A 23,140-nucleotide genomic window follows, 5' to 3' on the forward strand; every position below is an offset into this window, starting at 1 on the left:
TGAAGGTAGGTCTCGGAAAGGTCCAGGGAGGTTAAGAACTCTCCCAGTTGTATGGCCATTATGACGGCACACAAGAGTTTCCATGCAGAAATGAGTAATTCCTAGATGTCGGTTGACACTCCTGAGATCCAGGATGGGACGAAAGGAACCCTCCTTCTTGGGTATGATGAAATATATGGAATAACGCCCCGTATTTTCCTGGGGCATAGGTACTGGAATTATAGCCCTCAATTTGAGGAGCCTTATCAAGGTAGATTCCACTGCTAGCCTCTTGTGCTGGGAGTGGCATGGAGACATCATGAATATGTCCTGAGGAAGCTGCAAAACTCCAGCGCATATACTTCTCATATGATATCCAGTACCCATTTGTCAGACGTGATTTTGACCCACCATTGGTAGAAGATGGATAGTTGACCCTCCTCGCTCCATGGATGGGTCGGCAAAACGTCATTGGGGAGTTCGGGCTGAACCTGAATCAGGACCTCTCTTGGAATGTCAACTCTGAAAGACATTCCAGAGGACCGAGACATCTGAAATGTCGAGTTCCTGTAGGGCCAAAAGCGCTGGGAGCTCTTGGACCAACCCTTCATAGGAAAGGGCCACTGCAACCTCTTTCTCTTACCTTCCGGTAGCCGAGGCACTGGAGATTCATCCCACTTACTGGCCAGCTTTTCCAGTTTGCTTCCGAATAGGAGAGATCTCTTAAATGGCATCTTTGTGAGGTTCGCCTTAGGAGTCGTGTCCACTGACCAATTTCGCAGCCATAGCTGTCTTCTGGCTGCTACCACTGAGGCCACTCCTCTGGCCGAGGTATGGACTAAGTCAGAGCCCGCATTAGCTAAAAAGGCAGCGGCAGGCTCTATATCCTCTCTGGAATGCACTCCTGAGACATCTGCCTCTCTCTCTCTCTCTCTCTCTCTCTCTCGCGCGCGCGACAGAGAGAAGCAGGCACGAGCGAGCCACCAGGACACAACAGGAAGCAATCTGCAGTGTCATTGCTGTTGTGTCAAAGGTTTGTTTAAGGATGGACTCCAGCCGCCTATCATGCGTATCCTTTAAGGCCACTCCTCCATCCACTGGGATAGTTGTTAGCTTCGAAACAGCACAGACCAGAGCATCCACTTTAGGGAAACTCAGGCAGAGTCTTTTGTGTCTAAGATCTGTCCTCGTTCTGTATAGATTCCTCCTCCTTTCTTGCTTCTCCTTCCTTGCATGTACTAATAGGGCAAACAAGTCCACACTTATGTAAGAGGAAAGAATGCAAGCAGCTTCTTTTTGAATGGTCAAGGAAGTGATGACTTGGCTTCCTGGAATTGGGAAGGTTATCATGGGGCTATAGTTATCTTCCAAATACAAAATTCTCTTAATGAATAATCCCACGATTAAAATGAACTAAATTGAGACACGTGGTGTTTAGAAATTTAGAAAAATTACAACGCTGTACATATCAATATTTTCATATATGAGTTTAAGGACCATCATACCACCCCCAGTGCTCACAAGTTAAACTACGGGACGAGCGACCCCGACAACTACGAATAAGGGAAGTTGATACTTTTTAAATATATAGCAAAAAAATATACAAAATTTGAACTTTGTCGTCTTGGATGCTAGCTACTTGGACCAATTGATTAAAAGTGACCCCAATGAAGTGCATGAAATACAAGTTTAACTTGTGAGCATTGGGGGTGGTATGATGGTCCTTAAACTCATATATGAAAATATTGATATGCTATAGTTATCTTCCAAGGTATTCAAGAGTCCCTGCAGGAGTCCATTTGGACCTCTCCAGTTTTCAAGTGCAAAGGCCAAACCATTTGTAGTAATTAAATGAGACTTGTTGGCACTGTATTTTGGTGAATCTATGAAAAAGGAAAGAAAGCATGGGATAAACACAGAGGATCCCTGATAGCAAGAAAACAATGAGGGAACTGCGCAGCTTTGCTGAGCAACAGTTGCAGCCAAGGGCAGTAGTGATATGACTGCTTTGTCCTTACAGGATGGCATGGGGAAGCCTGCAGGAACAGCAGTGCAACTCTAAAGGGGACACAATGAGGACTGAGTTTCATATGGGAATTTGATCTTTGGTAAATGCACATAAAATCGCTCCTGCATAGACTGGATGAGCCTTTTGATCTTTATTACATAAATACTTAAAAGAACAACATTGAGGTCTGAATGTCACCTGAAAGCCCACCCCTGCCTTCAAGAGAATAACGTAGGGCCCAGGATTTGTAAAACCATGACTAAATTTTTAATTTTCATTTTCTTGCCTAGAGGTTTCTTCTTGCTCCTTTGTACTTCCAGCTCAATCAGAACCAGATTCATTTCAGGTTATGGCACCATGGGCCTTCATTTGCAACTGCAAGGGTTTGCCCCTTATTTTATATTTATTTATTTATTTTATTTATTTAGAAACTTTTATATACCGGTATTAGTGGGGACATCATACCGGTTTACATTTGAACAAAAAGCTTGAAAATACATGTTAACAGGGGAAGCGAACTGGGAGGGGGATAACAAGGAGCAGCTTGGAAAGAGAGATTAACATAACAGGAACAAGCATAAGTTAACAGGATAATTAGTTCCTTAATATAAGGAGGTTGTGATCACCATAAAGCGGTGCAGGGATGGGGTAGAGGGGGATCTATTCTGGATAGGCTTGTTTGAATAGTAGCGTTTTTAGTTTCTTTTTAAATTTGAATAAACATTATATCCCTCTCCCAACTCACTTAGTCCAATATTTGAAGAGAAATGATACAGTCATGGAGGCTACTACCACTATCACCACCACCAAGTGTCACTGCTACGTGATGACTGCAACTACCTCATTGGGATGTTAATGCTATCTCTGAAGCTTTCCCTGCCCTAGCCAGCCCATGGAATAGACAAACTAACCCAGGAAAAGAGCCCAGGCTCTCTGCATGGCAGTGATCAGCACTGCCACTGAGCCACAGGGCAACTGCAACCTTTTTTGTTTTAAAGAGCTGCCACAGCTGCTCATTCTTGCCAGCAACTGTTTAACACTCCCTCCCAAAGGAGCAGTGAATTGCAAAATGGCTAACCTCATTGATTTCTAGGGTAACCTTCCTTGCAGGCTCCATTTCTAAGTGATGTGTAATAATTATTCTTAAAATACTAATATAGCATCTATTATTTTTAAGTCAAAAATGATAAACTGGTTACATTTTCATGCACAGTGGAGGTTGCGATTAGAAACCTCACAGCATTCACAATTTATCATGCTGTATGCTCATGTTTTAGAACATAACCAAGGTTTCAGCAGACATGCATGTATGACAAGGTATTAACCCACAGCTGTTGCCTACCAGGAAGCTCAGCATGCTCAAGAGAAATAGAATTATACCAAATAGGAAATGCAGAGGTAAAGAAGCTGTATTTGTGTTGGAGAAAGATTTTTTTTTCAGGTTATCAAACTTTTTACTGGATAAACATAAAATGTATCCAAAGATGTTATACATGTCACATTTGAAGATGAGTCCCATTTGGTCTTAAAAGCTCATATACAATGTTTATAGATACTCCTGTCGATCCAATAAAAGGTATCATAGCCTGAAAAAATTCACATTACAGGAAAAAGACAAATGAAAGCAAAATTGCTTACCTTGTAATAGGTGTTATCCCAGGACAGCAGGATGTAGTCCTCACATATAGGTGACGTCACCGACGGAGCCCAGCGCGGGAAATCTTTCTGTCAAAGTTTCTAGAAACTTTTAACCGGCCGTGCGTGGCCACTGAGTATGCCCAGCATGCTATGATATTCTCTGCCACAGGTGTCTCCCTTCAGTCTAGTATGTAGCAAAACAGTTTAGTAATTAAATCATAGAAGGATATGAGCACAACTCTGCGGGGTGGCAGGTGGGTTCTGTGAGGACTACATCCTGCTGTCCTGGGATAACACCTATTACAAGGTAAGCAATTTTGCTTTATCCCAGGACAAGCAGGATGCTAGTCCTCACATATGGTGAATAGCAAGCTAGAGGCTGAGTCCTTTTGTGTGAAATATTGTTATTGAAAAGGAATCAGCCGGAGATCACAGAAGATTGGATGTGGAAGGAGTTGGGATTAAGCTGGAAACAAATTCTTTAAGACAGATTGTCCGTAGGCCGAATCTTGTCATCCTTGTTTGTCTAGGCAGTAATGAGCTGCAAAAGTGTGAAGAGAACTCCATGTTGCTGCTTTACATATGTCGAGGATAGGCACTGAACGGTAGTGTGCTACTGAGGTTGTCATTGCTCGTACTGAATGCGCCTTTACTCGCTTGGAGAGGAAGGCCTGCTTTTTCATAACAAAATTGTATGCAATCTGCTAGCCAATTTGATAAAGTATGTTTACCCACTGCTTTACCTGGTTTGTTCGGGTCGTAGGATACAAACAGCTGTGTGGATTGTCTGTGTATTGCAGTGCGATCTATATGAAAAGCTAGTGCACGCTTACAATTCAAGGTGTGCAAGGCTGTTTCTCCTGGATGGGAATGAGGCTTTGGAAAGAATATGGGTAAATTTATGGGTTGATTCAAGTGGAATTCCGTAACTATCTTGGGAAGGAATTTTGGATGAGTACGGAGAACCACTTTGTCATGTAGGAACTTAGTATAAGGTGCGTACGTGACAAGTGCTTGTAACTCACTAACCCTTCTAGCTGATGTAATGGCTATAAGGAAGACAGTTTTCCAGGTGAGAAATTTAAGATCACAAGAATCTATGGGTTCGAAAGGAGAACGCATGAGTCTTGTTAGTACCAAATTCAGATCCCATTCTGTGACAGGTGGTCGAATTGGTGGCTTAAGGTGAGTTAAACCTCTCATAAATCTGTTTACGAGAGGTTGTGTGGAGATAGGTGCATCTGCTATCTTGTTATGGTATGCAGAGACTGCACTTAAATGTACTCTTACCGATGAAGTCTGGAGACCAGATTCCAAAAGATGGAATAAGTAGTCTAGTAGAGAAGTTGTGAGGCAGGTGAAAGGATTTATGTTCTTTTCGGAGCACCACAAAGTGAACCTCTTCCATTTAGAAGAATAGTTCTTTCGTGTGGAAGGTTTACGTGAAGCTATAAGCACTTGAGATATATTGGATGAAAGATTGAGTGGTTGCAAGATCAAGTTTTCAACATCCATGCTGTCAGGGATAGGGATTGAAGGTTGGGATGTCGCAACCGACCCTGATCTTGAGTTATGAGCGTGGGAGCTACTCCCAGTCGAATTGGATCCCTGACTGAGAGGTCTAGCAGTGTGGGGAACCATACTTGTCGAGGCCAGTATGGGGCTATGAGTATCATGGACCCTTTGTCCTGTTGTAACTTCACTAGTTTTGGTTAGGAGTGGTATCGGAGGATACGCGTATTGTAGGCCTGAGCTCCAAGGTTGAGCAAAGGCGACCTTGGCTGGCTGATTCTTCTTTTTGTGAAGAGAACAGAATTTGTCTACTTTGTGATTCAGATGTGACGCAAAGAGGTCTATTGTTGGTTGTCCCCAACGCTGAAATATCCTGGTCGCTACTGCAGGATCCAGGGACCATTCGTGTGGTTGGAATTGACGACTGAGTAGATCCGCTACTACATTGTAAATGCCTGCGAGATAAGTGGCTCGTAGGAACATTGAGTGATTCAGGGCCCAGCCCCAAATTTGTGCAGCTTCTTGACAAAGGAGATACGTACCTCCCTGTTTGTTGATGTACCACATGGCTACTGTGTTGTCTGTTTGGATTAGAACAGTCTTGTGTGAAAGGCAGTCCTTGAATGCATGCAGCGCATAATGTATAGCTCGAAGTTCCAGAAAATTGATTTGATATGTTGCTTCGAGTTTTGTCCAAGTTCCTTGAGTGTGGAGATTGTCTACATGATCTCCCCATCCCAAGGTGGATGCATCTGTAGTTAAAGTTATCTCTGGGACTGGTTGTTGAAAGGGTAGGCCTTTGCACAGGTTGTCTTTGTTCGTCCACCAAAGTAGAGATGATCTTAGTTGGTGGGTCACTTGAATTGGATAATGTAGTAGTTGAATGGCTTGAATCCATTGTGATCGTAAAGTCCATTGGGCAAATTGCATGGCAAGCCTTGCCATTGTTGTAACATGAACTGTGGAGGCCATATGACCTAGCAGTATCAGAAACTGATGGGCTGTGGTTTGTGTCCATAAGGAAATGGAGTTTGCTAGTAGAATGAGGGCATCTGCACGATCTATAGGTAGAATTAGCCTTTGCTAGATCTGTGTTCAACTCTGCTCCTATGAAGTGAAGCAGATGGAGTTGGAGTGAGATGGGATTTTTGATAATTGATGAGAAATCCCATGGAGTGAAGTAGAGCAATTGTTCGAGTGAGAGAAGTGAGAGCTCCTTGTTGAGATGGACTCCTTATGAGCCAGTCGTCTAGATATGGGAAAAATGGACACCTTCTTTGTGCAAGTGTCCTGCTATGACCGCTAGACATTTGGTGAAGACTCTGGGAGCAGATGCAAGTCCAAAGGGTAGAACTCTGTATTGGTAATGTTGATGGTCTACCGTGAAGCGCAGGTACTTGCGATGAGGAGGGTATATTGGAATGTGAGCATAAGCATCTTGAAGATCCAGAGAACAAAGCCAATCTCTTGCTTGAAGAAGTGGAAGCATGGTGCCTAAAGATACCATCCTGAATTTTTCTTTCTTCAGAAATTTGTTGAGATTTCTGAGATCTAGGATGGGACGTAGGCCTCCGGTTTTCTTTGGAATGAGGAAGTATCGGGAGTAGAATCCTCTGCCCTGCTGTGTCCGGGGCACTGGTTGTATGGCCCTGGCTCTCAGAAGGGTGGATAATTCTGCCTGTAATTGATGCAGTTGAGAATTTTGTCGTGGGCAGGAAGTTGGTGGAAATTCTGGAGGAATTGAGGTGAAATTTAGTTTGTAGCCTCGAGAGACTATGGAAAGTACCCATTGATCTGATGTTATGTTTTGCCAATTTGTGTGAAAGTGAGATATTCTTCCACCCACTGGTAGTTTTGGCTTGGGATTGAAAGGTTGGGTCTGTTCTCTGGTCTTTGTTTCAAAAGCCTGTTGCAGAGCCCGTCTGTGCAGGAGGTTGTGGACGAGCAGGCCTGGATTGTCTGGCCTGGGAGCGTTGTGTAGGTCTGCTGGACCTACCCCTAGAAGTGTGGGGGTAGTATCTGCGTGGCCTGTAATAGGAACGTTGCATATCTCTTCTTGGAGGACGACGAGAAGACTGAGTAGCAGGATCTTGTGGGGTTTGAGACAGCTGACGTACAGTCTCAGTGTGGTCCTTAAGCTGTTGTACAGCTTCTTGAATTTTGTCCCCAAACAGATTGTCACCAAGACAGGGCAGGTCCACAAGTTTTTCTTGTACCTCAATCCTGAGGTCAGATGCTTTGAGCCATGCCCATCTGCGAGCAGTGATTCCAGCTGCTGCTGTCCTGGAAGCAGTCTCAAAATTATCATAGACTGCTCTTACCTCATGTTTGCCTGCCTCCAGTCCCTTGGTTATTACGGCTTGTGCAGGCTCCTGGAACTGGGTGGGTAAGGAGGTTACAGACTCTTCCATCTGCTTCCAGAGGTTCCGCTGGTATTGAGTGATATAAAGTTGATAAGCAGAAATCTTGGTGCTCAACATGGAACTTTGATAGACCTTTTTACCTAGTGTATCCAGGAATCTGTGTTCTCTACCAGGTGGGATGGATGAGTGTGGGCGCATACGTTTAGATTTTTTCTGTGCCGACTCCACTACTACAGACTGGTGTGGTAATTGCTGCTTGTGGTAGACTGGAGCTGGTTGGACTATGTAAGTAGTGTCCACACGTTTATTCACTGCAGGAGTAGAAAGCTGGGTGTTCCCAAATTCGGTTTTGGAGATCTAGTAAAACCTCATGTACTGGTACCGCCAGTACTTGTTTGGGTGGATCCACAAACTGTAAAACCTGAAGGGTTTGTGCTCTGGTGTCTTCCTCTGCTGTAAGCTTGAATAGAATCGAGTCCGACATGCTTTGTATGAATGAGGAGAATGAAAGATCCTCTGGGGGTGACTTCTTTCTTTGATCAGGAGAAGAAGGGTTAGACATGAATTCCTCTGAAGAAAAATGAGAGGGTTCATCATCCCAGGAATCTTCAGAATTCTTCTCTATAAGGTGATTTTGGCATTGATTTAGATGGGACATGGAGTCCTGAAGGACCTGGCTGTGGGTCATCGATGGAAAATCCTGCAGAAGTAGTATGTGGCCTAGTAGATGGTAACTTATCGATCACATCTTGATACCTTTGTAAAAGACGTCGATAAAAAGCCTCATCTTGAACTTCTGGAGGTTCTAATGCTGGTTGCCCCGATGGTATCGGGGATGTTCTCGATGTCGTCGTCGGTGGAAATGGCACCGAAGTCATCGACGTTGATGGAAGAGGTATTGACATCAAGGGGCTCGATGGAATTTGAGCAAAGAGTGATGTTGCTTGTGTCCAGAGCCTTGGTGTAGTGGTTATGAAACTGGTCGAAATCCTCGGCGGCAAGAAAGGAACCGGCATCGGTACTACTACCGGCATCGATGCTGGAGGCATCGGGATCGAAGCTGGAGGCATCGGCATCGATGCCGTAGGTATCGGCATCGATGCTAAAAGCATCAGCATCGACACGGACAGTGTCGGCATCAATGGAACCGTCGGAACATTTTGCTCTTGAAGAGCTTGTAGGACCGCTTGTCTTATTAAGATAGACAATTCCGGCTGTACAAGTGGTGAAGTCACCGATGTTGTACGCGGTGGCAGTACGGAGGCGTCCATCGACGAAGTATGAGTTGTAGTTGGAATCGGTGAAGACGAAGGTCCAGGCATCAAAGGTGCCGGTGTTTCCTGTTGTCGGAGCCGCTTTGGCATCAATTCGTCCTGGGACATCGATGTAGAAGATGACGGACGTCGATGTTTGGATTTTTGGTGTTCTGCCGATTTAGTCGATAACACCGATGACGGTGAGGACGGGCGATCACCGGATCCATCCGGACGCGGTTTTTTAAGTAAATCCCTCTTGGCCGCTCCGGCCAGAGACGACCTCGATGATTTCGAGGGAGAAGGGATTAACTGAAGTTGAAACAAATGTTCCATCTTCTCTTGTCTGGCTTTCCGTCCTTTTACTGTCATTTCCGCACATTTGGGGCATGTACTGACATCGTGTTTTTCTCCGAGGCAGAGTACACACTCCAAATGCGGGTCAGTTATCAACATATTCCTATTACAAATCGGGCACTTTTTGAATCCCGTCGCCATTTTGGAATTGACGGCCGTCGATGGATGCGAATGTGAAGAAAGGGATTCCTATAAAATATGAGAATCAAGGGAATGGTACTCACCAGCCGGCGAGCTTGAGAACTCCTATGAGAGAGAATATCAAAAAATGGAAAAAAATATCGACTTTTTCAGTCACAAGAATTGCGGAGAACGCAACGGCTCTAGTCCGTGATGCGAACGGCAGCGCGGAAAAGCGAAGACTGAAGGGAGACACCTGTGGCAGAGAATATCATAGCATGCTGGGCATGCTCAGTGGCCTCGCACGGCTGGTCAAAAGTTTCTAGAAATTTTGACAGAAAGATTTCCCACGCTGGGCTCCGTCGGTGATGTCACCCATATGTGAGGACTAGCATCCTGCTTGTCCTGGGATAAAGAAGTTTTCATAAAATAGCCCCTCTCCCAGAGCTTTATTTTTTAAATCTTAATCTTTCTCATGTGTACACATTTATCATGCTGCATTCAAAAGATAACCATCAATACCTACTTTGGATCTGGTGGTCCTTCTGATAGTGGCTTCATAGAAAGTTTACAAAGTGACCTGAAGACTAAGAAAGCATCTTTTTGCAAAATGTGAGAGAATTTAGCACCAGGAGAGGGTCCTGAAGTATTTCCAGATTCCTGTAAAACAATTTATATAGTTTAGAAATGAGGCAATGAACACAGGGACCACAAATAAGTAATGTTGATAGGCATGCAGAGTGTTAGTCTTATGATCATGCAATAAGTGCTCAAGACTGATTATTGGTGGAAGTCCCTGGGTCCTTAGATTGAACATATTGCTAATGCAGTGTTCACAGTCCCTGGAGGGAGGGAAAGGAGTTTCAAATACTGCACTGACAGTGACATCAAGTGATCTGTTAAACATCAGAAGTAACTTTTAAGACAGAAGCTTTCCTTACTCTCTGGAGGAGTTTATGATCTAAGCAAAAGTATGTGGAAGAAATTAAAGGAAATATTAAGACAAGCATAATGGATCTCAGAACAGAACAGGCTAGGGAGAAGGAACATGAAGGTTAATAAGAAAAATAAACAATCTTTTCTGATGCTTTTATAATACGTTATAACACTAAGATATTTTTAAATTTTCACCAACACAGAAGGATATGGCAATATGGCATTAGAATATCCAATTCTAATTAAGAACATAAATATTTATTTAAAATGTTTCTATTTTATTTATTTCTGAAATACAGATAAAATGATTTGTCTAATAGCATAATTAAGAAAAAATTAAACATGAAATCAGCTCAAAATTATTTAAATCTTTTGTGCCTGAATTTCTTTAAACTAACACTTATACATTTGCATTTATCTCTCACGCTAATCTAATCCATTGACAGAAGGCACACACAATAGAATATGAGTAAATGGCGTTAGGCATCAATGCGAATAGAGTCAGATCTTTAGCAAGTTTATGTGGGAAATTAAATCCAATTTATTTCTGAGAAGGGCCACAGTCATCTCAAAAATAGTGGTAGTTTTCAACTGGAACCATTTAGCTCTCAGAGCAAATTAATACAACTATATTCTGTAACACTTTCCTGGACCTGCAAAGCATTCTATATCTTCTTAATAACAGAACAATGCACACAGAGCTTTATTTTATTTTATGAGATTACTGGATACATAGGATTTGTATTCTTGAGTAAATCTGAATGAACAAGAAATAACAGATTCTGAATATTTAATAATTCCAAATTTGTAGCTTTTCAATTCCACAGCATTTATTTCCATCTGTAAGGTACCTGAGTGTCATTGGAAGAGACAGATAATCTGTCATCTGGTAAGGATGGTGTATATGCCATAGATATTGGTGTGCCTGGGATTCCATTTACATGAATATTTTCACCATCACTACCATCTTCTGGTGTTCCTATAGTTGCAGCAGTCAATTCTCCCAGGTCTGAGAACAGAATATAAAAATAATTATCAAGAGTTATGCAGAAGTAGTATCATGAAATTTTAAGTTTATTATCTGCAAAGTCCAGTTCATTTCTTGGAAATCTGTGTCTTTACCACCTAGCTCATACACTGGATTAACATACAGAAAACTGTCTGAAAAGCCAGTATTTCCTCTTGACAATAGTGAATCACATGCCAGATGCCACAAATTTCTATGGAAAATACAGTTTTGATTCATTTTTTAAAAACTGAAAAGAAAACGATGAGAGGGGGACACTAATCGGGAGACCCGCTCCCCTCATGACGTCATTCCAGCCAGCGTCGAGCCGGTAAACGGCGCCATTCCAACAGGCACCTACACTGAGGGAGCTGCCCACCATCATCGGGCACTTAAAAAAACTTCACATGGAAGAGAAAAAGACAAAAAAAATGAAAAATCATTTTTTAAAACAGAGAAGAAAACGATGAGAGGGGGACACTGATCGGGAGACCCGCCCCCCTCATGACGTCATTCCAGCCAGCGTTGAGCCGGTAAACAGCGCCATTCCAACAGGCGTCGCGCGCCGTAGGGGCGCTTCCCTTTGTGCATCCCTACGTGCAATCCGCAGTGCCAGCTTTTTATTTGAACTTACATTAATGTTCATCTCTTTTGTTAACCATCTTAATGTTCTAGTTTTATCCCTTGTTAACAATTTCCTAGTTATTTATGTTCAATGTATTAGACAAAGGAAACATATTTCCTGCATTTTGTGTTGAATGTAAACCGATGTGATATGTAAAATCGAACACCGGTATATAAAAATAAACAAATAAATAAATAAATAATTCATGTTTATATTTATTGATTTATTAGATCTGGATCCCCCCAAGGATAAGGACCTATACTGAAGAGACCAAGCTTAGACCCAAATGACCTGAGCAATTACTGCCCAGTCTCAAACCTCTCTTTCCTTAGGAAGATCACTGAGACGGCAGTCTTTTAACTAACTTACTTCTTACAAACCACTAATCATCTGGACCCTTTTAGTCAGGATTTAAACCCAACCACAGGACAGAAACTACACTGGTCAGTCTAGTGGATACCTACAATCCTGCTTCTACTGTGGACAAACTGTTCTTTGGTACTCTTGCACCTCTCAGCAGCTTTCAACACCATAGACCATGAAATTCTCATCTCTTGCCTAATCAAGTTCAGACTCTCAAGCCCAATATTACGTGGATTAAACTATTCCTTCATAATTACACCCAGTCTCCCTTGGACATGCATACTCCCATCTTCGCCCCTTTTCCTGTGGTGTATCACAAGGATCCATCCTCTCCCCAACTCTATTCTATATCTATATGGTCCCATTCAACAAACTAAACAGCGATCCCCAAATTATCTATCATGCCTATGCAGATGACATACAGCTGTTTCCCCTAGGTCCAGACCTGAACCAAGAAATCATAAACATTAACAAATGCTCACAAAGATCTGACTGGCTGTCACAACTAACTAAAACTAAATCCTCAAAAAAACAGCAGTGTTTTGGATTGGTAAAAAGGACCATAGCCACTTTCACTCAAGATTATCTGCAGAGGGAACAACCCTACCTTTCAGCCACCATGTCCACAGCCTAGATAGACTTCCTCCTTGACTCCCAACTGAAACTCAAATTTTATCAGCTATAAAACTGGCCTTCTTCCAACTCTGCCAACTATACCATGTTTGCCCTTTCTTTGATAAACCAGCCTCTGCAACAATGGTCCAGACCTGAGTAATTTTCCACCTAGACTACTGCAATACTCTCTACATCAGGTTGCCTAAAATATTAAACCACTGGATGCAACTAATATAAAATTTGGCAGCACAAATTATACTTACAGCCAATAAATATGACTGAATCACCTCACTGCTGAGATCCCTACACTAGCTGCCAACATAAAATCGGATTGTATTTAAAATCCTGGTCCTAGCTATCAAGGCCCTCAAGGGTTTGATGCCACCCTACCTCAACGACATTCATCCTATGCACACCTGCCCAACCAGTGAACTCACTACCCAAGCCTAGTGGTACCAATCCCCAAAGAAATGTGATAACTATAAGGCAGAGAACCTTCTCAGGATTAGTCCCAATCATCTGGAATTCTCTTCTGCTAGAGTTCAGACTTGCCCCATACCTCCTCATATTCAGAAAGAAATTGAAAAATTTGCTGTTTTTGCTATTTTTGTAGCAGCCTTTGGCCCATAACTGGAACCCTGATCCCTGGTCCACAGCCTGAATCCAACTGAATCTCCTCAACCAAATCTTGATGTCCAAGATCTCAAATGAACCATACTGCAACATACCCACCAATTATTACCCTTCACCACCACCAATGCACTTAGTGAATGTTCTCAACTCCAATTCTGTGCTGTCAATATCATGCCAGTATGCTTATACAAACTTTCAATCACTAAAACACCCTTTACCTCATGTATTGACTATGTATTTGCTGTAATATCCATCCATGGCATCTTGTGAGCATATTTTTGCTGTAAAATCCATATTCTATGATACCTTGTTATCCACAGAATGTAACTTATCCATAAATGACAACCAAAAAATATAAATGTAACTTGTGTGTGTTAATATAGTGCTTTGAATATGATGTAACATGTTTTGAACTTGTCTGCTGGAAAAATGTGATTATAAACAATGGTGATACATTTCTGCACACTGTAGGCTTGTTAGGAAATTGATAGGCATTGCAAAAAACATGGTACAAATTCTCCTGCTTAGCTGCATTCACAATGAAACTTAGCTGTTTAATCAAGATAGGTTTAATTTTATGCAAAACAAAAGGCATAGAAAGATATTTCTTGGAAAACTCTAATAGGATTACTACATTAGTATGGTCAGGAAAGGAAGTCAACAAAAATAATTTTCTCTCATATAGTTAGTTACATGTAGTTACCACTTTATGTTTTATTTTGGTAACACATGCATGAACTGTAATGCCAATAATGTTGCTTGAATCTTGAATTCTGGTGTTTTTCCTTCTTATTTTACATTATAAGAATGGAAACAGCAGCTTTAGGGAACATCCTTTGAGAAACTGACATCACAAATTTATTTACATACATTTTTATACTACGGTGATTATAGGAGTCAGCTAAGAGAGTATTCATTAAAATGCACTGTCTAAACAACTATGGTTTTGCATGATAAAATATATTTATTTGATTTATATTCTGGCACTTCAAAGCAAATTACATAATCCAGACCTTTACATATCCAAAGTAAAGATTGTATTTATGAGATAAGTTTGCACAGTATAGATCTGAGTGGAGTTAGTTTGCATATGTTTGCCCATACTTACACATAAGATTTAAACAATTACATTTAGTCTCAGATTTCTGACCTGTTTTATATGAGCTGATCATGTTTAAGGAGATATTACTACTTACCTGAGAATTTCCTTTTCTTTAAGCAGGATAAGTGGCTCCACGACCAGTGGGTTATGCACCTCTACCAGCGGAGATGGAGCAAATCTGCCGTCAAGATATATATATACCCTACACTGACATCAGCCCGCCAGTATTCTCTGCAGAAGCCAACTGTGGACAAATTAACAAAAACTTAACAAGACAACCACTCCAGCACTCAACTAACAGGAAACCATTAACAAGGAGTGTATTAACACTAGTCTAGGGACTGGATTGACATTTACAATAACCTCTGGAACACACAGCCATGCAGAAGGACAATAGCATACACATCTGGCAGCCGAGGGCAGGAAGGTGGATCCACCTATCCTCCTTAAAGAAAAGGAAATTATCAGGTAAATAGTAATTTCTCCTTTCTTAGATTGCAGATAGATGGATCCACGACTAGTGGGATGTACCAAAGCTACTCCTGAAAAGGGTGGGAGGCTGCCCATGGTCCGATCAATAACACACGTGCAAAGGCAGAGTCCTCCCGGGCCTGCACATCCAGGCAGTAATGCCTGGAAAACGTATGTAAAAAGGACCACATCACAGCTCGACAAATCTCGACAGGAGACAGCAATCTAATCTCTGCCCAAGACACTGCCTGACCCCTAGTGGAATGAGCACTAACCTGACTACCTTAATCCAGTGTGCTATGTTATCCTGCGTCTCCGGCTCACCCTGTTTATTCCCACCATGGAGTATATACAACTAGTCCATCTTCCTGAGAAGTTCTAAATACCTCAAAATGTGTCTCTTGACATCCAAGGACCAAAATAGGCGATATTCAGCCACATCTCTTTCCCTGTCCAGAGTCGGGAAGGAAATTGATTGCTTCAAATGAATATCTGAAACCACCTCTGGCATAAAGGATGGAACAGTACGCAACTCTTTCACCCCCAGAGTCAATCGAAGAAAAAGTTCCCGGCAAGACAATGCCTGCATTTCAGAGACTCTACGCGCAGAACAAATTGCCACAAGAAACATTGTTTTCAATCAGGCCGATACAGGTACAGTGCGCTCCGGTGGAGTGCACTGTTAACCGGCATTTGGATGTGCGTTTTCGACGCGCTAGCTTTACCCCTTATTCAGTAAGGGTTAATAGCGCGTCGAAAACGCGTGTCCAACCCCCCCGAGGCTAATAGCACCCGCAACATGCAAATGCATGTTGATGGCCCTATTAGTCATTCCCGCGCGATACAGTAAGTAAAATGTGCAGCCAAGCCGCACATTTTACTTTAAGAAATCAGTGCCTACCAAAAGGTAGGCGTTAATTTTTGCCGGCACCGGGGAAGTGCACAGAAAAGCAGTAAAAATTGTTTTTCTGTGTACCCTCCAACTTAATATCATGGCGATATTATGTCGGAGGTCCCAAAAGTTAAAAAAAAGTTAAAAATAAAAAAAATAAAAAATTTAAAGTCAGCCCGCGGCTTGAAAACCGGACGCTCAATTTTGCCGGCGTCCGGTTTCTGAACCCGTGGCTGTCAGCGGGCTCAAGAACAGACGCCGGCAAAATTGAGCGTCGGCTGTCAAACCCGCTGACAGCCACCACTCCTGTCCAAAAAGAGGCGCTAGGGACACTAGCGTGTCCCTAGCGCCTCTTTTTACCGTGGGCCCTAAATTAAATATTTTATTTTACTGTATCGCGCGCACAGGACACTGGCCTGTGCGCGCGCGGGAGAGCGAGCGCTCGCCTGCTCTCCCGCGAACTTTACTGTATCGGCCTGAATGTAAGTAACCTAAAGGAAAGGTTATGAAGCAGTCGAAAGGTGGGACCCGCCAAGAATTCCAAAACCAGATTAAGACTCCACAAGGGTGCTGGCAACCACAGAGGAGGACAAAGATGCTTCATCCCTTTAAAGAAACAAGCCACATCTGGATAAGCCGAAGAGGGTCCACCATTTGCCTGACCTCTGAAACAGGCAGGAGCTGCCACCAGTACATTCAATGAATTAAGGGCCAACCCTTCTCTCAATCCATCCTGAAAAATTCCAAAATAAGTGGGTTCTTAACAGAATGAGGGGAATCCCTTGATCCTCACAACAAGAGTCAAACACTCGCCAAACCCGCACATAGGCTAAGGAAGTAGAAAGCTTTCTCACTTGTAGCAAAGAGGCAATCACCGCAGTGGAATATCCACGTTTCAGTATCCAAGTCCTCTCAAGGACCATACCATAAGACAAAATCGAGTTGGATCTTCATGAAGAATAGGCCCCTGCTATAGCAGATCCCTGCAAACCGGTAATCGGATAGGAAGGTCCACCAGGAACCTTTGCAAATCCGCATACTACAGCCTCTTGGGCCAATCTGGTGCCACCAGAAGCACCATCCCCATGTGACTCTCAATCCTCCGAATCATTCTGCTCAACATCAGCCATGGGGGAAAGGAATATAGGAGCTTGCCCACCACTACAGCCACTACAGCACGAGGGCATCATTGCCCAAGGACTTAGATCTCTCCTGCAACTGAAGAAGTGAGGAACTATTGCACAGTGAAATGTTGCCAGCAGGTCTAGAAACGGGAGGCCCCAGCGGTCCACTATGACCTGAAATGCCTCGCTTAACCATTTCCATTTTCTTAGGTCCAGAGTCTGTCTGCCACGAAAGTAGTCTCTTACATTGTCTTTCCTGCAATGCGGGATGCTGAGATCTCCTGAAGATGCACTTCTGCCCATTCCATGAGTTGGGCTATTTCCTGCAACACTTGCAGGCTCCTGGTTCCTCACTGGCGATTGATGTAAGCCACTGTCGTTGAACTGTCTGACATTATCCGGACCGCTCGACCCTGCAATCAGTCGACGAATCGTAAGCATGCCAACCAGACGGCCTGGGCTTCCAGCCAATTGATGCGCCAGAGAGACTCTTCTGTAATCCAACACCCCTTGCACTGTCAACTTGCATCTGCTGTGAGTACTATCCAGTCCAGTGATCACAGAGAACCCCTCTTCCTTAGATGGTCCGCTTACAACCACCACTGCAGCTCTATGTTGATCTCCACCGGCAGGTGAAGCCGTATTGAATAGTCTTGAGACTGAGCCAGCAGAGTGTGAAGAGGGCACATATGCTTCTTATCTTCTGGTAACCAAGGAACCTGGGCCTCACCCCACTTACTGAACAGTTTTTCCAGCTCACTCCCAAACAAAAGTGATCCTTTAAAAGGCAATTTCATAAGATTAGACTTTGAAATTGTATTGGCCAACCAATTCCTGAGCCATATCGGACTCCTGGCCACTATTTCCGAAGCCACCCCTTTGTCCGAAATGCGGACCAAGTCACAACCTGCATCTTCCAAAAAGGCAGCTGCCAGTTCCATCACTACCCTGGAATACACAACAGATTCATCAACTTCCTGAAAGAGAAGTAAACAAGAGTGAGCCACCAGGGAGCAACAAGAAGCTATCTGCAAATTCATTACCATCACTTCAAAGACCTGCTTAAGAATGGCATCCTTCAATGCCGCTCCTCTTTCTACAGGGATGGTGATGGCACAACAAGTGCATCCACTTCCAGAAAGCGCAATTACTCTCTTGCAGCTGGATCCAGGGGGTACAGCCCTTCGAAGGTTCGTCCCCTTTTAAAATTAGCTTCTGGGGTGCCCCACTCAAGACAATCAATTCTTGAATATCCTCCATAATAAGGAAGAAAAATGAGGCTTTAGACAAAGAAATCAAAATGTGATCTTTCTTTGGCTCAGACATGGAATCAGCCCCTGGTACCCCCAGTATCTTCAATATCTGGGAAATCAGAGCCAGTAACTCATCTCTATGAAAGAAACACAACATGGCTCCAGCCCCAGAGGAATTTCCCCATCCTGCAGGGAGTAAGGATCGGCTTTATCATCCGTGCTATCTGGGTCCCTATCAGTGTGACCCGCAGCAGGTCTAGACATGCTCCAATGATTACCCACAGCACCAAGCACGTGGGAATCCACAGCCTGAGATCCTGAATTGTTAAGATTAGCCAGGGCCAATGACTGTGCCTGAAAAAAGGACTGCAGCCCTTGAAAAAATTCCACCCAAGAAAAGAGAGCCTGGGTTATGCACCCACTGAACTACCTTCCCCCTTCTGATGAACCAGTTAGGGGAGCCCCAATTCCAGGCAAAATCTCTGACAACTCTTTTCTCATTCCCACAACATGCTAGGAAGAACTGGGCTTAGCAAAATCAGAGACAAGTCTTCCTGATCCTCCAAACAGTGCTGACACAAGTTGTTAGAGGGAATGCCAGGCTGAGTTGCCAGAATATGGCAAGTAGCACAAAGCATAAAGCGCTTAGGCTTCTTTGCCATCGATGCTTGACAGCATGTTTTAAACAGGTGTCTGAGACGTGGACACCCAGCTGTGCTCACAACAGGTGCTCAAAAAAACAGGTGCCCAAAAATTAGGCGCTAATGTACCATTCAGGTAGATTCCCAAGTGAGTGCCCATCTAGGCACCATGAAGCACACCACTGTGTGTCCAACTAGGTGCCCCTAAGCATACAACTGAGCATCCAGGTAGGCGCACAAACAGATGCACAGCTGAACATGTAAGGGCAAACTGACGTACCTGAAAAGGGCAGCCTTGTGCACAGAGAAAATGCGCGCGGACGCAGGCACAGCCTACCACACGATGAAAAATCTAAGCCTGAGAGTGGGGCCCTCCCAGGCGGCTTCTCAACCTGCCAAGTTGCCTGAGTCCCTGAAGTTCCCCTTGAAGGTGGGAATGGACATCGGATCGGTGCACCAAGCACAGAGACCAGAGGGGAGAGGAATCCCTAAAAACAGCTCTCCCTCTTTTTTTATTTTATATTTTTAAATACTCTTTACCTGAACTCAGCCCATCCTGGCCGAGTACAGAGTTGGTCTCCGGCTGCAGGGAGAGAGGGCATATACCTTCACTGCTGTACTCGGCTTCCTGCACCCGCTTGCCTTTCTTTTTTTACAGCTATGTCCATGCTGGCAAAAAACCAGCTACCGAACCAAGGCACCCAAATGAGGGAAGGATCCAAATAAATCACCTCAGGAAACTTGTCTGAGGGAGGGACCATAAGGTATCACCACAGGAGAGTGGGGGCAATAAACTGTTCTTTTCTCCTATAAAAAACTTTTAACGCAATCCCCAGTACAGAGATACACGTCCACCATCTGCTCGAGACGGAGAATACTGGCGGGATGTGGCGGTGCAGGGGTATACATACCGTGTCGTCAGCTTTGCTCCGTCTCCATCTGCTGGAAGAGGTGCATAACCCACTGGTCGTGGATCCACCTATCCGAACGCTAAGAAATTAAGCTTTGCAAATGTACTGAAAATACTTAGAACTTTGACACTCACAGTATACACTAGTTATCTCGAACTATTCTGAATACTCAACTTGTTTTTTACATATTCATTTTGCTTGTTTGGCCACTGTTGGTACTGTTACTGCTGTCAGCAAGGGACATTTTTTAATATTTGCACCTAGACAACAAGGAATAAGGTTTAATAATAGACAAATGCCTTTTTAAAGTCTAAAAACACTATGCACATTTTTATACTTTTTGAAATTTATTCATGAAATAACAGTAGAACGGGATAAAAAAATTCCTTTATGAGTTACTTGCCAGGGAAGAAATGAACTCACTTACTGTGCTCCTTCTCATCCCATGCACCACTCCACAGTACACTCCTCCCCACCCGACACTGACATACAGCACTCATTTTCTTCCTCCTCCACACTCCCTTCCCTAGCAGCACACCCTCTCAAACTCCTGCAGCCCTCTCATTTCCTTCCCTTCCTGAACACCCCTCTGCAGCTCTCTCTTCTTCCTGCAGCTGCAAACTGTAAACACCTCCTCACTTGGGCCTGATCAGAGCTAAAGAACCATCTTTTTCTTGCCCCACTGAACTCTGCCTATAAGCAATGAAAATCCTGCCTTCCAGAACCTCCCAAGAGACAAGGAAGCTGACTTGGTCACTTGGGAAAGCCTAATTATAGCAATTGAGTAGCATTAGACTAATGATTTCCAGCAAATCTGGACCATTTGTTTCCAGGTTTCCTACAAAACAGCAGAATTCTGACTGGCTAAGTGAAAATCTTTGCTTTTAAAATTATCTGGGGGTAATGCATAAAGTTAGTCTACTCCATGAAGTTAGCAAGTAGCAGATTTAAAACTAATTGGAGAAAATTCTTTTACTTAACACACAATTAGGCTCTGGAATTTGCTGTTAGAGGATGTGATTAGGGCAGTTAGTGTAGATGGGTTTAAAAAAGGGTTGGATAAGTTCTTGGAGGAGAAGTTCATTAACTGCTATTAATCAAGTTAACTGAGGGAAGAGTCACTGCTAGTACTGGCATTAGTAGCATGGCATCTACTTAATGTTTCGGGTACTTGCCAGGTTCTTGTAACCTGGACTGGCCACTGTTGGAAACAAGATGCTGAGCTTGATTGCCCCTTGGTCTGACCCAGTATGGCAACTTCTTATGTTCTTATATTTGAATTACTGCATGCCTTTTTGAGAGGGGATGCTTACATTTAATTTGCAAAACCTTTGATTCAACACTGTTTTGTCTTTATTAAAAAAAAGAAAAGAAAAATGTTGCTGGCTTTGTCTCTTGGCAGGGGATGATTATACCAACTGAAAAGCATTAGATTTGTAATTTCCAACTAGCTTGTAAGCACATTTTTTAGTTCAGATCTGTCCACAATGGACAAAAAAAAAAAGCTATAAATAAGTGAAAATCAGGGAAAAGATTTTTTTTTGCTACTAATCTCAATTATTTAAAAGCCCTCCCTCCCTACCCCAGAGCTTGATCTTCTTATATAGTTTTGTTAGGGCATATATTTACTGTAAGTTGTAACAAGATACTTTGCAAATAGTTATCACATTAAATGTGTTCCATATTAAAACAAATTAAAATAACTATTATTCAATGTAATAACTTTAGTGCCTTTGTCTTAGGGCAGTCCATCTAGAGCAGGGGTCGGGAACCCATGGCTCGCGAGCCAGATATGGCTCTTTTGAGGGCTGCATCTGGCTCGCAGACAAGTGTCGCCATACTTTGCGGTTCCCCGCTGACCCAGCTGCTCCCCGGTCCTCCGCCGCCCGGGCTTAAAATGCTGTCAGCCCGGGCGGAACGCGGCAGGACAGCTGGAGTCAGCGGCACCGGCGTGCTCTCTTCTCCTCCCCCCCCCCCCCCCCGCGGCCCGGAAGAGGAAGTGGAGAGCATCGGGTGCCTGCGCGGGAAGAAGAGACCACACTAGCGTGGTCTCTTCTTCCGCGCAGGCACCCGATGCTCACCACTTCCTCTTCCGGGCCGCGGGGGGGAGGAGAAGAGAGCACGCCGACTGGAGTCATCCGGGTGCCTGCGCGGGAGTCATCGGGTGTCAGCCGGGTGCCAGCGCTGGAGTCATCGCGCAGGCACCCGATGCTCTCCACTTCCTCTTCCGGGCCGCGGGAAGAAGAGAGCACGCCGGTGCTCTCTTCTTCCCGCGGCCCGGAAGAGGAAGTGGAGAGCATCAGGTGCCTGCGCGGGAAGACCCGCGCAGGCACGCTAGTGTCCGACGGGAAGAAGACTGCAGCGCGGCTCGGAGGAAAATGAAAATCTTCAACCGCGGCCGATGGGACTCCGCCTTCGCCTCCGCGAGGGCTGAAAATGAAGGAGGTTAGCGTTGGGAGGTGGCTGCTGCTGCCGCGAGTTCCCGGGGGGGGGGGGGGGGGAGAGAGAGAGAGTGAATGAGCGAGCAAGCATGTGTGTTTGAGATCCTGTGTGTGTGAGTGAGAGATTGCATGTATGTGAATGATTGATTGAGAGCCTGTATATGTGAAAGAGAGTATGTCTGTGATTGAGATCCTGCCTGTGAGAGAGAGAGCATGAATGTAAGTTTACCATTGGGAACCTGTATGTGTAAGTTTGTAATTGAAAACCTGTTTGTTTGAAAGAGTATGTGTGTATGATTGAGATCCTTTGTGTGTGAGAGAGATCATGTGTATGTATGATTAAAAGCCTGTGTGTATAAGTAAGAGAGAGATCATGTGTGTCTGTGTGTGATTGAGAGCTGATTTAGGTGAGGGAGCATGTGAGTATGTGATTGAGAGCCTGTGTGTAAATGAGAGAAAGAGAGGACATGTTTGTAAGCATGTGAATGAGAGTCTGTGTGTGAGAGAAAAAGACAGCATGTATTTATGTGATTGAAAGCCTGTGTGTGTGTAAGCGTGAAAAGATAGACAGCATGTGTGTAAATGTGTAATTAAGAGCCTATATAAGTGAGAGAGAAAAAACATTTGTATATGTGAGTGACTGAGCGCATGTGTGTATAGGTGTGTCATTGAGAGCCAGTGTGAGAGAGAGCGCTGGTATGTGACTGAGAGAGGAGAAAGTTCCAAGCAAACCACCCCACCTCCTGCTAATTCAGAACAATCTCAGGACACCTGGATATCAAACGTTCCCAGGTATGCAGAGCAAAAAAATTTTTGTATCCTTATTATTTTTCATTACTGGATCTTTGTGTCTGCTATTTTGAAATATTTTGTTGGTATCTGGAAATGTTTTATATG

General features: G+C 43.8%; 1 protein-coding gene across 3 annotated transcripts in view; it reads right to left on the reverse strand.

The window, feature by feature from the left end:
* The window catches only part of ARFGEF1 (ADP ribosylation factor guanine nucleotide exchange factor 1), a 626,657-nt gene that overhangs the window by 395,899 nt on the left and 207,618 nt on the right, over positions 1-23,140 (reverse strand). For all 3 annotated transcript variants that reach the window (XM_029591432.1, XM_029591431.1, XM_029591434.1), the window contains 2 exons: positions 11,018-11,175; positions 9,757-9,890 (listed from right to left, as the gene is read on the reverse strand). In XM_029591432.1, coding sequence (XP_029447292.1) covers positions 9,757-9,890; positions 11,018-11,175 — 292 coding nt within the window. The remainder of the gene's footprint in view (positions 1-9,756; positions 9,891-11,017; positions 11,176-23,140) is intronic.

This window comes from Rhinatrema bivittatum, chromosome 2 (assembly GCF_901001135.1).
Source record: "Rhinatrema bivittatum chromosome 2, aRhiBiv1.1, whole genome shotgun sequence".
NCBI classification, from domain to species: domain Eukaryota; kingdom Metazoa; phylum Chordata; class Amphibia; order Gymnophiona; family Rhinatrematidae; genus Rhinatrema; species Rhinatrema bivittatum.